This window comes from Pristis pectinata, chromosome 11, assembly GCF_009764475.1.
Source record: "Pristis pectinata isolate sPriPec2 chromosome 11, sPriPec2.1.pri, whole genome shotgun sequence".
Classification (NCBI taxonomy): Eukaryota; Metazoa; Chordata; class Chondrichthyes; order Rhinopristiformes; family Pristidae; genus Pristis; species Pristis pectinata.
The window spans coordinates 88066132-88081738 of NC_067415.1; the positions used below are offsets into that span (position 1 = coordinate 88066132).

The window sequence follows — 15607 nt, forward strand, 5'->3', positions numbered from 1 at the left end:
TTGTATTTTGAGGGATAACAAATGAGAAAAGATTTTTAAAAATTATGCTTTCACTTTCAAATTCACTGTAATAAATAGGTAAATTGGTTTATTGTCTGAATACAAACAGATGCTGAAATGTGAGGATCCAGTACAGAAAGTCATATATTGCTGGTCTGAGGAAATAGATGAGCTTCTATGCGACTGCTTTGAGTCGGTAGACTGGTCCACGTTCAAAGACTCAGCAGCCAGCCTAGATGAGTATGTCACCACCATCACAAGACTTTATCAGCAAGTGTGTTGAGGACTGTGTACCAAAGAGGACAATCTGGGTGTTCCCAAACCGGAAACCATGGATGAACCAAGAGATCCACCCTATTGAAGTCTAGGACTGTGGCGTTCAAATCAGGTCACCCTGACCTTTATGAGAAATCGAGATACGACCTCCGTAAAGCTATCAGGGAGCCCAAGGGACAATACCAGTCCAAAATCCAGTTCCAGACTAGAGACCAGTTGTGGCAGGGCTTACATGCTACAGGCTACAAAATGAAGTTGGGCAGCATCGCTGACAACAGTGGGCAGAAGATACAAAAGCCTGAAAGCACGTACCACCAGGCTCAAGGACAGCTTCTATCCCGCTGATATAAGACTATTGAATAGTTCCCTATGTTAAGATGGACTCTTGACCTCAAAATCTACCTCGTTATGACTTGCACCTTATTGTCTACGTGCACTGTGCTTTCTCTGTAACTATAACACTTTATTGTACATTCTGTTATTGTTTAACCTTGTACTACCTCAATGCACAGTTGGAATGAATAGATCAGTTTGAATGTTATGTAAGACAAGCTTTTCGCTGTACCTCAGTACATGTGACAATAATAAACCAATTTACATCTACCGAGGTATTGCATACCGTCCATACACATCATTTCTTTACAACAGTGCATTGAGGTAGTACAAGGTAAAACAAGGTAATACAGCCTAAGAAATGGCAAAATACTAAACAACTCCAGATATAAGGGACAAGTGACAAATGCACAGTACCATCTTTTGGTGAAACAGCTGATTTTGTCACAGCCATCATCTTTGCTGTTGGAGTTTGATCGTGACATACTTGATGCAAAAAATTTATGGATTTCCCAATCAAAAGCACCTGAGACAGGAAAAAAAAGTCAATTTTTAAATAAATAAGAAGTATAAAGTCACCAATTGCTTTTAAGAGCACTGCAGAATTAATGACAGAAAAACAGTACTAGTTAGTGCATTAGTTTCCCATAACTGGAATACCAGCACAAAGCACCAAACAATAGCCTTCAACTAAAATAAAAATACTTTTACCAACCAGATAATCTGCACTGCAAATACCAAGCACCTGGGTCTTCTTTAGTTAGCTTGTAAGAAATAATGCATTATTTAACAACATTAATATCACTTTCTTGTGCACAGTATCTGAAATAAAGTTACACAGTTTTTTTTAATCAAATGTCTGCCCACAGGACCATCAATGAAATGTCCACCCAACAGTTCACAAACCACTTGGTTACATCTGCTGGTTTCAAATGTAATACTTCATGCAGGAGACAACACCTCTGACAATACAACACTCTTAGTACCATCAGTCTGGGTGCACTACAGCAAAGTAATTACAGACCCAAAGCTCAAAGTATTCCAAGCTAAACTGAAACTTTAACATTGATTTGGTGAAGACCATAAGATATTGGAGCAGAATTAGGCCATTTGGCCCATCAAGTCTGCTCCAGCATTCAATCATGGCTGATTTTATTTCAACCTCATTTTCTGTAACCCTTAACCTCCTCACTGACCAAGAACCTATCAATCTTTGCCTTAAAGATACCCAATGACTGGCCTCCTTAGCCCTCTATGGCAACGAATCCACAGATTCACCGTTCTCTGGCTGAAGAAATTCTTCCTCATCTCAGTTTTAAAGGGATGTCCCTTTACACTGAGGCTGTGCCCTCAGATCCTAAACTCTCCTACTAATAGAAACATCCTCTCGATGTCTAATCCATCCAGCCCTATCAGTATCCAATAGGTTTCAATGAGATCCCCCTTATCCTTCTGAACTCCATCGAGTACAGGCCCAGAGACATCAAACACTCCTCAGTTGTTAAGCCTTTCATTCCTGGGATCATTCTTGTGAAGCTCCTCTGGACCCTCTACAGGGCCAGCATATCATTCCTTAGGTACAGGGCCCAAAATTACTCACAATATTCCAAATGCAGTCTGACCAATGCCTTAAAAAGCCTCAGCATTACATCCTTGCTTTTATATGCTAGTCCTTACGAAATGAATGCTAACGTTGTTTCCCTTCTTTACTACCAACTCAACCTGCAAGTTAACATTAAGGGAATCCTGAACTAGGACTCAAGTCCCTGTGCACCTCAAATTTCTGAATTCTCTCCCCATTTAGAAAAGAATCTATGCCTTTATTCTTCTACCAAAGTGCATAACCCCACACTTCCCTATGTTGTATTCCATCTGCCACTTCTTTGCCCACTCTCCCAACCTGTCCAAGGCCTTCTGTAGACTCCGTGTCACTACCTGTTCCTCCATCTTTCTTGGTATCATCTGCAAACTTGGCCACAATGCCATGAATTCCTTCATCCAGATCATTAACGTACAAGGTGAAAAAGTGCGGTCCCAACACTGACCCCTGTGGAACTCCACTAGTCACTGGCAGCCATCCTGAAAAGGAGCCCTTTATCTCCACTCTCTGCCTTCTGCCAATCAGCCAATCTTCGATCCATACTAGTAGCTTGCCTCTAATACCACAGGCTCGTTTAGCAGCCTTGTGTGCGGCACCTCATCAAAGGCCTTCTGAAAATCCAAATAAATACGTCCACCGACTCTCCTTTGTCTAACCTGCTTGAATTCTAACAGATTTGTCAGGCAAGATCGCCCCTAAATGAAACTGTGACGACTTTGCCCTATTTTATCACATACTTCCAAGTACTCCTAAATTTCATCCTTAACAATGGACTCTAAAATCTTACTAGCCACTGAGGTCAGGCTAACCTACAATTTCCTGTCTTTTGCCTCCCTCCCTTCTTTAAACAGTGATGTCACATATATGATCTTGCAGTCCTCTGAGACCCTCCCTGTCTCCAGTGATTCTTAAAAGATCACTACTAATGCCTTGACAATCTCTTCAACTACCTCTTTCAGAACTCTGGTGTGTAGCCCATTGGTCCAGGTGATTTATCCTTCTTCAGGTTAACTGGTTAAGGTAACAGTCATTTGTGAAATGTGGGAGTCCTTTAAAGGCTGGCTGGTTGAGCACCAGCATGTCCTTGTGAGGACGAAAGATAAAACAGGCAAGGTTCAGGAACCTTGGATGACAAGAGATATTGGGAGTCAAGTCAAAAGGTAAAAGGAAGCATATGTAAGGTTTCGGAAGCTGAAATCGTACAAGGCTCTTGAGGAATGCAAAGGAAACAGGGAAGAACTTAAACAAGGAATTAAGAGGCCCAAGGAGAACCCGAAAGCATTTTATATGTATATTAGGAGTAAGAGGGTATCTAGGGAAAGGGTAGGTCCACTCAAGGACAAAGGAGGGAACTTGTGCGTGGAGCCAGAGGAAGGTGGTAAGGTTCTAAATGAGTACTTTACATCAGTACATCAAGGAGAAGGACATAGAGGAGATGGTGAGATCGGGAAGGGGTATGTTGATATTCTACAGCATATCAATGTTAAGGAGGACTAGGTGTCAGGTGCCTTGAAAAGCTATGGTGAAGTCCCTAGGGCCTGATGGAGTCTATCCCAGGATACTGGGGGAGGCACGAAGGAGATTGCTGGGGCCTTGACAGAGATTTTTGTATCATTTTTAACCACAGGCAAGGTTCCAGAGGAGGGGAGAATAGCCAATGTTGTTTCTTTGTTTAAGGTCAACAGAGATAAGCAAGGATATTAAAGACATATGAGAATTACATCAGTGGTAGGGATATTATTGGAGAAGATTCTCAAGGTCAGGATTAACTCACAGTTGGAAAAGCAGAGACACATTAGGGACAATCAGTTTGGTTTTCTGCAGGGGAGGTCCTGTCTCACAAATTTGATTCAGCTTTTTAAGGAGGTGATGAAGATGACTGATGAGGGTAGGGCAGTGGATGTTGCCTACATGGACCTTAGTAAAGCATTTGACAAGGTCCTTCATGGTAAACTTGTCCAAAAGTTTAAAGCAGATGGGATCCACAGTGACTTAGAACATAGAACAATACAGCACAGTATTGGCCCTTCAACCCACAATGTTGTGCCTACTCCACGATCAATCTAACTCTTCCCTCCTACACCCTCCATTTTTCTTACATCCATGTGCCTAAGAGGCTTTTAAATTTCCCTTTTGTATCAGCCTCAGCCTCCAACACCACCCCCAGCAGTGCGTTCCAGGGACCCACTACTCTCCATGTAAAAAAAACTTACCTCCGACATATCCCCTAAACTTTCCTCCACTCACCTTAAACTGATGTCCTCTGGTATTGGACACTGCCACCCTGGAAAAAAGGTGCTGGCTGTCCACTCTATCTATGCCTCTCATAATCTTATACACCTCAATCAAGTTGCCTCTCATCCTCCATCACTCCAAAGAGAAAAGCCCTAGCTCATTCAACCTTTCCTCATAAGACATGTTCTCTGATCCAGGCAGCATCCTGTTAAATCTCCTCTGCATCCTCTCTAAAGCTTCCATATCCTTCCAATAATGAGGCAACCAGAACTGAACACAATACTCCAAGTGTGGTCTAACCAGAGTTTTATACAGCTGCAACATTACCTCACGGCTCTTGAATTCAATCCCCTGACTAATGAAGACCAGCACACCATACATCTTCTCAACCACCCTATCAACTTGCGCAGCAAATTTGAGGAATCTATGGACTTGGACCCCAAGAACCCTTTGTTCCTCCACACTGCTAAGAATCCTGCCATTAACCTTGTACTCCAAGTTCGATCTTCCAAAGTGTATCAGTTCAACGGATTGAACTCCACCTGCCACTTTCTCCGCCTGGCTCTGCATCCTGTCTATATCCTGTTGTAACCTACGACAACCTTCTACACTATCCACAACATCTCCGACCTTCGTGTCAACTGCAAACTTACTAACCCACACTTCCAGTTCCTCATTGAAGTCATTTATAAAAAATCACAAAGAATAGGGATCCCAGAACAGATCCTTGCAGAACACCACTGGTTACCAACCTCCAGGCAGAATACGCTCCATCTACTACCAGCCTCTGCCTTCTGTGGACAAGCCACTTCTGAACCCACACATCCAAGTTGCCATGACTCATGACTTTCAGGATGAACCTTGTCAAGCGCCTTACTAAAACCCATATACACCACATCCACCGCTCCACCTTCATTAATTTGTTTTACCACCACCTCGAAAAATTCAATTGGGCTCGTGAGGCACGACTTGGTCGATGGGATTCAAAATTGGTTTGGTCAAAGAAAACAGAAGGCAGTGGAAGAGGGGTATTTTTCTGACTGGAGGTCTGTGACTAGTGGTGTTCTGCAAGGATTAGTGCTGGTACCTCTATTGTTTGGGATTAAAATGTAGGTGGGCTGATTGCCGTCTGCAAATTTGTGGATAGTGAGGAAGGTTGTCAAAAGATACAGCAGGATATAGACCAGCTAGAAAAGTGGGTGGAGAAATGACAGATGGAGTTTAATAAGACAATATCTTTATTAGTCACATGTACATTGAAACACACAGTGAAATGCATTTTTTGCGTAGTGTTCTGGGGGGCAGCCTGCAAGTGTCGCCACGCTTCTGGCGCCAACATAGCATGCCCACAACTTCCTAACCTGTATGTCTTTGGAATGTGGGACGAAACCGGAGCACCCGGAGGAAACCCACACAGACACGGGGAGAACGTACAAACTCCTTACAGACAGTGACGGGAATTGAACCCGGGTCGCTGGCGCTGTAAAGCGTTACGCTAATCGCTACACTACCTGGCCGAAGTGTTGCACTTTGGAGGTCAAATGTCAGAAGAAAGTATATAGTAAATGGCAAAACACTGAGGGGTATTGATGTACAGAGATATCTTGGGTTGCAAGTCCATAGCTACCTAAAAGTGGCAACACAAGTAGACAGGGTGGTAAAGGTGTATGGCACTCTTGCATTCAATGATTAAGGCATGAAGTATAAAAGTTGGCAAGTCATGTTTCCTCTGTATAAAACTTTGGTTTGGCCACAGTTGGAAATTTTAACTGGGGGCAGAGTCTCAGGATGGGGCCAGAAATTGAGAACTAGGATAAATTTCTTCACTCAGCACCATGAATCTTTTGAATTCTCTTTCCCCAGAGAGCAGTAGACATTCAGCCATTGAGTGACTTCAACACTGAGGTCAATGGATAACATGGCAAAGTGAACTGTGGGGTGTGAGTCAGGGAGATGAGGACGTTCAATGACAGCTCCCTGGAAGTGGCAACACAAGTGGATAGGGTCATAAAAAAGGCATACGGTATTGGTGGGGTGTTAAGTATAAAAGCCAGGAAGTCATATTGCAGTTGTTTAAAACTTTGATTAGGTCACATTTGGAGTATTGTGTGCAGTTCTGGTCGCCACACTATATGAAGGATGTGGAGGTTTTGGAGAGGGTGCAGAAGAGGTTCACCAGGATGTTGCCTGAATTGGAGAGTATTAGCTATAAGGAAAGGCTGGACAAACTTGGACTGTTTTTTTCTGAGCATCAGAGGCTGAGGGGCAACATATTAGAAGTATATAAAATTATGACAGGCATAGATAGGGCAGATAGCCAGAGTCTTTATTCCAGGGTGTAAATGTTAAATACTAGAGGGCATAGGTTTAAGGTGAGAGGGGGGGAAAGTTTAAAGGAGATGTGCGAGGCAAATTCTTTTTTTTAAAAACTTTTTTTGGAACGCGATGCCCATGGAAGTGATCAAAGCAGGTACAATAGCAAAGTTTAAGAGGCATTTAGACAAACACAAGAATCAGCAAGGAAGAGAGGGATATGGATCACGTGCAGGCAGATGAGATTAGTTAGATTGGAGATGGTGGGCTGAAGGGCCTATTCCTGTGCTGTACTGTTCTATGGACGGACAGGAGCACTACGTGTCTCAAGTTGAGCCCGCACATTAAGCAACTTTGGCAGAACATGCATGGACCATATCACTGCATACAAGGTGAAAATATCATGCAATTTATAAAATTGTTATGGAACCACTTCACTCTAATGGTCAATATTTAAACTGGCCTGACTTTGGTTTAAATACTTAAAGGAAGGTTCTAAAAACAATAATTAATGGAAGGAAATGAAAAACATTTATACAGTGCCATCACGATCTTTGATTGACCCAAAGCATTCTGAAAACCAATCACCCTTGTTTTGTTAGCAGTGTACACGAAACAAAATCCATTAAATGCCAACCAGGGTGAAAGGACATTATTTTGGGTTGTTGGTTGAGGGATAAATGAAACAATTGGCACACTTAAAATATCTTGCTCATCCTTAAAATGGTATAGTTGAATCCTTTACATATACTTGAACAGACAGTTTAGGATGCCTATGAATATTATCCATAGTGGAAGGACAATTGTCATTGAAGTGTCTGAACTGATCAAGACTTTGTGTGTTCAACAATCTTTCCAAGACACAGAAACTGCAAGAATGTATAAATGAGCAGGTAGGGATAAAATCAAACTTTGGAACAATTCTTGAGTAATCACCTTTCTGGCCTTATCCATTGTGATGAAGGATGGAATCATTGACTTTCTCAGAGTGTATTTGTCATGCCATAATCTGTCAGCCTTCACAGTCGGATCTGAAGCTACAAAAAACTTCAAACAGAAGAAAGAAAATGCACGCCAAATTAGCAATGGAATTATTTCCACATAAATGTACAACAGTGCAACTTTAACTTCTGATGCTTAAGCTAAGCATGCCTTTGCTTTAGTTTCTATTAATCTGTATAAAGTTCCAGAAAAGTCTCAACCATTTACCGAGATGCAAAATTAAGCCCTGGTTAGGGAAAAAAAAGCAGTCTGTTAACCGCACCTTGAGCATATCATCCTTCTTATTCCAACTTTACATACAGAATAAAGACAAGTGCTAATGTCTTCCATCAAAAGGAGATTTTAAAGCAATTTAATTGCTTATTGTCAGTAAGAAAAATCCAGTTAGCTGTTAAGGAGAAGCCGGACAAACTTATGGCTGTGAAATTTTGGAATTTCCACCTTTGTTTCTTTTCCCTACCTCAGTTCTCTGCTGATGAAACTTTCATCCACAGTTTTATTATCTTTATATTTGCCTAGTGGGCTTCCCTCATTCTATTAATCATAAACTTGAGATCACCCAGAACTTTGGTGTTCTAACACACAAGTCCCATTTACCCATCAAGCCTGTGCTTAATGACCTACATTAATTCTTAGCTTTGCAAGGAGCCAATTTTAACATTCACAGTCTCAATCTTAAATATATCCATCTCAGTAACTCTTCTACTCTAATAACCTTGCAGGATAACAGTGTTCCTCCAGTTCTGGCCTCATGATCTTTCTTAAGTTTCATCCCTACTTCAGAAGACCAGAGGGCATAATTCTAATGAATAAAGAGATCTGGAAGAATATATTATTTCATTGAAAGTGGCAGAACGGGCTGAGAAAATAGTTGTAAAAACATGTGTGCTCCTAGGGTTTATAAACACTGGCACAGAATACAAGAGCAAGATCAAGAAAGTCATGATTAACATTTATAAAACACAGGTCAGGCCACAACAGGATGCCACACTTCAGGAAAGATGTGAAGGCTTTGGACAGCATGCAGAAGAGCTGTACCAAAATGACTCCAGGGCTAAGGAACTGTAGCTACCTGGGTATACTGGAGAAATAGGGGTTGCTTCTTATTTTTACCGGCATAGGATGATACCATTCTAAACATTGCGTCTATGCTGGCTCTCAGAGCAATCCCATATTTTACAAGTTATATCCCTGTAACCTATTCTCTCTCACATCTCAGCTGCTCGACTCTGGTTTTCTTTTTTACTCAAAGGAGACTGAGAGAGAATTTACAGTAGCTAATTGAGCCTACCAGCTAGCATGTCTGTGCAATGCACCCGGAGCAGCTGGGGAAAACTACACAGTCACAGGGAGAATGTACCGACTCCACACAGATAGCACTAAAAGTCAGGATCAAACCCAAGTCACTGGAGCTGTGAGGCAGGAGCACTATCTGCTACTTCACTGGAACAGGAGATAGCAAGGGAATTTGATGAAGGTATTCAAAATCCTGAAGAGTACATACAAAGTAGATTCCATTAGCAGAAGGGTCAAGAACTACAAGACAGAACAAAGGAAGTGACATGAAAAGTTTTTTTGTTTTTTACACAGCAAGTGACTAGGGTCCAGAATGAACTGTCAGGTGTCATAGTGACAGCAGATTCAAATGAGCATTTAAAAGGAACTGAATAAGTGCCTGAAAGGAAAGAACTTGCGGGACCATATGGAGAGGGCAGGGAAGTGGGACCAGCTGGATTGCTCTTACATAGATTTGGTAAGGACTCCAGAGGCTAAATAGCCTCTTTCCCTAATGTGACTATTCTGATTTTCCCTGTGAGTTTTGGCAGTTTCCAATTTTCAGATCAAGTACCTGTTCTACAACTTTCTCCCCAAAACACTTGACACTGTATCTTCCTTTCCAACATTCTGTTAATTTTAAAACCAACTCAATAACCAATCCTTTAGACCTCACATCTCCTTATATGGCCTGGCACCTACTTCTGTTTGATAACACCCTCACAGAACAGTACAGCACAGGAACAGGCCCTTCGGCCCACAATGTCTGTGCTGAACATGATGCCATATTAAACTAAATCTCTTTGGCTTGAAGATGTTCCACATCTCTCCATTCCCTGCATATTCATGTGTCTATCTAACAGCCTCTTAAACACCACTATCTGCTTCCACCACTAGCGCTGGTAGCCCGTTACAGGGACCCACCACTCTGTGAAACAAAAAAAAAAACTTGCCCCACACATCTCCTTCAAACTTTCTCCCTCTCACCTTAAATGTATATCCTCTAGTATTTGACATTTCTACCCTGGGAAAGAGATTCTGACTGTCTACCCTATCGATGCCGCTCATAATTTTATAAACTTATAGAAGGTTTCCCCTCAGCCTCCAATGCTCCAGAAAAAAACAATTCAAGTTTGCCCAACCTCTCCTTTTAGCTCTCTAATCCAGGCAGCATCCTGGTAAACCTTTCCAAAGCCTCCACATCCTTCCTGTTATGAGGCGACCAGAATTACAAACAATAAGCATGAAGCATTTTGGGATAATCTGCTACTTTAAAAGCAGTTTACAAATAGAAGCATTTTGTGTGTTGCTACAAATAGAAGTTGCTCTTTTTTTTTCATCATCATTATAACCATTAGCTGGAAAATGTCCATACATTATGCATTAAGTACAATTCACTTTCAACGTCAATGCTCCAAGTCAAATAACATTTGAATGAAACAAATCATTTTGGATCATTCAATTCTACATTAGTGACTTTCAAAAACATAGGAACAGAAGTCAATCAAATCAAAGATAACATAAATGGTTTTGTAACAGGAAGCTAAAGATGAGAGACATCCTTGAAACAATTTCCAAGGTCAGTAAGAGCAAAAGTACAGCTCTCTTCAGACATTGCAATAGTAATTAGACCAGCAATCCACGGTCCATCTCCCTGGCCCTTCACTCAGCTCTGGAGCATCTGGACAGTAAAGGCACTTACGTTAGACTTTTGTTTATTGACTACAGCTCTGCCTTCAATACAATAATACTAAGCAAGCTTGTCACCAAACTCCGAGACCTAGGACTCAACATCTCCCTCTGTAACTGGATCCTTGACTTTCTAACAAACAGACCGCAATCAGTGAGGATAGGCAGCAATTCCTCCGGCACGATTATTCTCAACACTGGTGCACCTCAAGGCTGCGCCCTCATCCTTCTACTCTACTCCCTATACACTCATGACTGTGTGGCCAGATTCTACTCTAACTACATCTACAAGTTTGCAGATGATACCACCGTTGTAGGCCGTATCTCAAACAGTGATGAGTCGGAATACAGGAAGGAGATAGAGAGCTTAGTGGAATGGTGTCATGACAACAACCTTTCCCTCAATGTCAACAAAACTAAAGAGCTGGTCATTGACTTCAGGAAAGGGGGCGGTGTACATGCACCTGTCTACATCAGTGGTGCTGAGGTCGAGGGGGTTGACAGCTTCAAGTTCCTGGGAGTGAACGTCACCAACAACCTGTCCTGGACAAACCACGTGGATGCCATGGCCAAGAAAGCTCACCAGCACCTCTACTTCCTCAGGAGGCTAAAGAAATTTGGTTTGTCCCCTTTGACTCTCTCCAACTTTTACCGATGCACCACAGAAAGCATCCTATCAGGATGTATCACAGCTTGGTATGGCAACTGCTCTGCCCAAGACCGCAAGAAGCGGCAGAGAGTTGTGGACACAGCCCAGCGCATCACGGACACCAGTCTCCCCTCCTTGGACTCTGTCTTTACCTCTCGTTGTCTTGGTGTAGCAGCCAGCATAATCAAAGACCCCACCCACCCAGGACATTCTCTCTTCTCTCCTCTTCCATCGGGTAGAAGATACAGGAGCCTGAGGGCACGTACCACCAGACTTAAGGACAGCTTCTACCCCACAGTGATAAGACTATTGAACAGTTCCCTTGTACAATGAGATGGACTATGACCTCATGACCTCACAATCTACCTTGCGGTGACCTTGCACCTTATTGCACTGCACTTTCTCTGTAGCTGTGACACTTTACTCTGTACTGTTATTGTTTTTTTTACCTGTACTACATCAATGCATTCTGTGCTAACGTAATGTAACTGCACTGTGCAATGAATTGACCTGTAAGATCGGTTTGTAAGACAAGTTTTTCACTGTACCTCGGTACAAGTGACAATAATAAACCAATACCAATACCATTGGACACCATCACCTCCAGCTATGTCAGTTTTGCTTCTAATTTCATGTACTGCTCCGACAATTCCTAAGATTGTTTACCTGTGGCTGTGATACAAGTGGAAGAGCCATTTGTGAGGAGTCTGAAAAGCGATTTGCACATACTAAGCCCCAAAAATGGCAAATAGTATACGAAAGGAAGCATAAAGTTATCCACAGAAAAATAGTAATATATAAATGGCTTGAGACTATCAAAAGTTGATGTCGATAGAAGAATCACGGAAAATCATTATGTAGGTTCAGGAATTAATTTGAAGGCTGATGGAATGCTATCCTTTATTACAGAGGGACAGGGAGAAAGGAAACTTTGCAGTAATATCACAGGGGTTTGCCAAGACCACATCTGGAGTACTACATACAGTTTTAGTGTCCTTATTAAAGGAAGGATTTTCTGGCCTTGGAAAGGTACAGTGAAGGTTCACCATACAGATTCCTGGGATAAATGGGTTGGCCAATGAGCAAAGATTGAGTAGAATGGGCCAATAATCCCTGGAGTTTAGAACAATGAGGACAACACTAGATTCAAGTGGGGCTTAAAAGGGTGAAAGCCTCTCTGGTGCTCAAATCTTGAGCTGGGGACAGATTTTCAGGACCAGGACTACTTTTGATTTAGAATTTCTTCTCTTAGACTGTTGAATCTTTGGAAATCTGCAGAAACTACTCCACAGCTTGATCAAGATAGATTTTTTGGGCTTCATTTGAAATGAATGATCATAAAGAAATCAGGCTGGAACTGAAGCTGAGGCTAATGATCAGATCAGCTATGATCTTATTGAATGGTGAAGCATATTCAAAGGGATGTGTAGCCTACTCCTGCTTGTTAGGTTCTGACAACTCTGCGCTTCAAGTTAATTTCATTCTAAAATTGGCCTTGCAATGCTCTGGTTTTGCTGCAATAAAAACAGAAACTAAGATACTAAGCAGATACTAAGCAGGTCAGGCAGCAAAAAAGAGTAAAGGTTTCAGGTTGATGACCTTTCATCAATACTGGAAAAAGAATAAACATGTTTTAAATTGATAAGTGAGGGAAGAGTGGAGAGAAAAGTGGAAATGTCTCTTATAAGGTGGAGATCAGGACTGTCTATGTGACACAAATAATGTTGATGGTGTCTAAGGTAGTGGTGAATACTTATAGGGTCAGAGTTGTACAGCACAGGAAAAGTCCCTTCGACCCATACTTGTCCATGCCAACCAATATGTATGTTCAAGCTAATTCCATTTGTTAGCACTTGGCCCATATCCCTCTAAACTCTTGTCATCCATATACCTGTCCACATACTTCTTAAATGCTTGTTAATCACAGCTGATGTTTGGAGACTGTGAATACAGGAAATTGAATGAAAGCAATAGAGAGGAAAGAAGTTGCTGGAACTGTGAGATGCAGAACTCACTAGCTGCTGGAAATCTCAAACAAGAGAGTATGATGGAATTACTCAACAGATAAGGAAGGATCTGCAGTGGGAGAAAACCTTGGATCAGAACAGGGCAGTTTTGACACAAAGTACAAAAGCTAGTTTTCTGAAATTGCTAAATTTTACATTTGGTCCCATTTGCAATGTGCCGTGATGAAAAATAAAATGCAGATTCAAGAGTTTACATTGAGGTTAGTTGGAAGAGTTAGGAGGCCAAAGACAAAGGTCAAAGGGGGAGTGAAATGAAGCTGAACGAAGGTGTTCTGCAGGGTAGCCACTCAATTTGCATTTCTCCAACGTAAAAAAAACATCTTGAGCACCAAGTGCAGTGCAGTAAATTGGAAGAAGTGCAAATGAATTGTGGCTTCACCTGAAAGGACTATTTAGGTCCCTATATCCCCTGCAGCAGATGCAACATATGCTCTTTCACTTATTCCTTTTCCTCCATCCTGGGACTGAAACAAGTAAAGCAGCAATTCATAAGCACTCCCTCCAATTTAAGGTTTTATATTTATTGCTCATGATGAGGCCTCTGTTACATTGGGGAAATGAAACGCATATTGGGTGAACACCCTGCAGAACAGCTCCATTCAGTTAGTAAGAGTGTCCATGTGCTGCCAACTGCCTGTCACTTTAATTCTCCATTTGACTCAACTTTGTTCTTCTACGTTGTTCCAACTAAGCCAAATGCAAGCTTCAGGAATAGCACCTGAACTTCTGTGCAGGAAGACTGCAGCGCTTGGACTGAATACTAAATTCAACGATTTCAGACAACCAGTCTTTCTTTGCTGAGACAGAACTGGTCAGTTCTGAAGCAAGGTCACCCATCTGTAACATTAACTCAACTTTTCTCTCTCTGCAGATGCTACCCCATCTGCTGAAGATTTCTAGCACTTTCTTTCATTTCAGATTTCCAGCAACCGCTGTGTTCTACATTTCGTAGTTCCAGCATTGTTTTTTGTCTCCTCTCTACTGCCCTCATTCCTCTCCTCCTATTTACACTCCCCCAGACACATGAGCTGTGATTAACAAATATTCATTAACCTTTCTGAGACAGTATTCCCTGCACTTGTATCACCTGGATAATCCCGATTTCCACTCTATAACAGACATCCCCTTTTCTCCCTTCACCCTCTAGCACCCCCCCCCCGCACACAAATTTAAACATGCTAGTCTCCCTCTTTTCCAGCTTTTATGAACGATCAAACTGTAATACCAACTCTTTCTCCATAGACGCTGACTGACGTGATGAGTATATTCAGCAATTTCTTTCTTATTGCAGATTTCAAGAACCTGCAGTGTTTTTGCTCTTCAATAGGTGTTGCTGCAGCTGCCTGCATAATGCCTTGGCATTTACATGGAACAACTGGCAAAGATTTTGGGAAAGATAACAAATTCAGCAGCTTTATCTTGTTGCAGATACAAATTCATAGCTGCTAAATACAAATATGTAATAATAGGCATCAGCATTGTCAGAATTCTCCTTCAGCAGTGGAATGGCATTCATTTAAAGATACATGGATAGTTAAATTATCTCCGATCTAAAATGTATTCATTTAAATATATACAATAACAATCATAGATATTAAAGTATGTAAATTAACGTAAATTTAATTAGAGCCAGTCAAGAACTAGGAATTTTTAGGGATACCAAAAATTCTGTTACCATAGTAACAGAATTTACTGAAATCTTTGTAATTAAATTATATGTCTGCTAAAACTGATAGTTGAGTGCATTGATTACACTCCCACTTGATATTTAATATTTAGGTTGTCTACGATTCAGTTACTTGCTTTATTCCTGGACATGATTCTCGATATTCCTCATCACCTCACAACCCATTAACAGAAAGAATTGGCTGTCGATGTTTCCAAGTAATTTACAGCGCACTGTAGATAGTACTGTGTGGCACAGCAGCGCAACTGTTAGAGCTGCTACCTCACAGCTCCAGTAATCCAGGTTCAATCCTGATCTCTGATGCAGTTTATGTAGAGTTTGCTTGTTCTCCCTGTGACCACATCCCTAAGGTGTGTGTGTGTTGGTAGGTTAATTCTCTACTATAAATTGCCCAAAATGTGCAGGTGAGTTGTCAGGAAAAACTAAAAAAACAGTACAGGGAACGGTGCACTGCAGATACAGGCCCTTTGGCCTACCATATCTGCACCAACCATGATGCAGATCTCCACTAATTCCACCTC

The 15607-nt window shown here is 41.6% G+C and overlaps 1 protein-coding gene across 1 annotated transcript in view; it reads right to left on the reverse strand.

Moving 5' to 3' along the window:
* The window catches only part of tubgcp3 (tubulin, gamma complex associated protein 3), a 122294-nt gene that overhangs the window by 40033 nt on the left and 66654 nt on the right, over nt 1-15607 (reverse strand). The window contains 2 exon segments of the mRNA XM_052026605.1: nt 1027-1135; nt 7694-7804. Coding sequence (XP_051882565.1) covers nt 1027-1135; nt 7694-7804 — 220 coding nt within the window.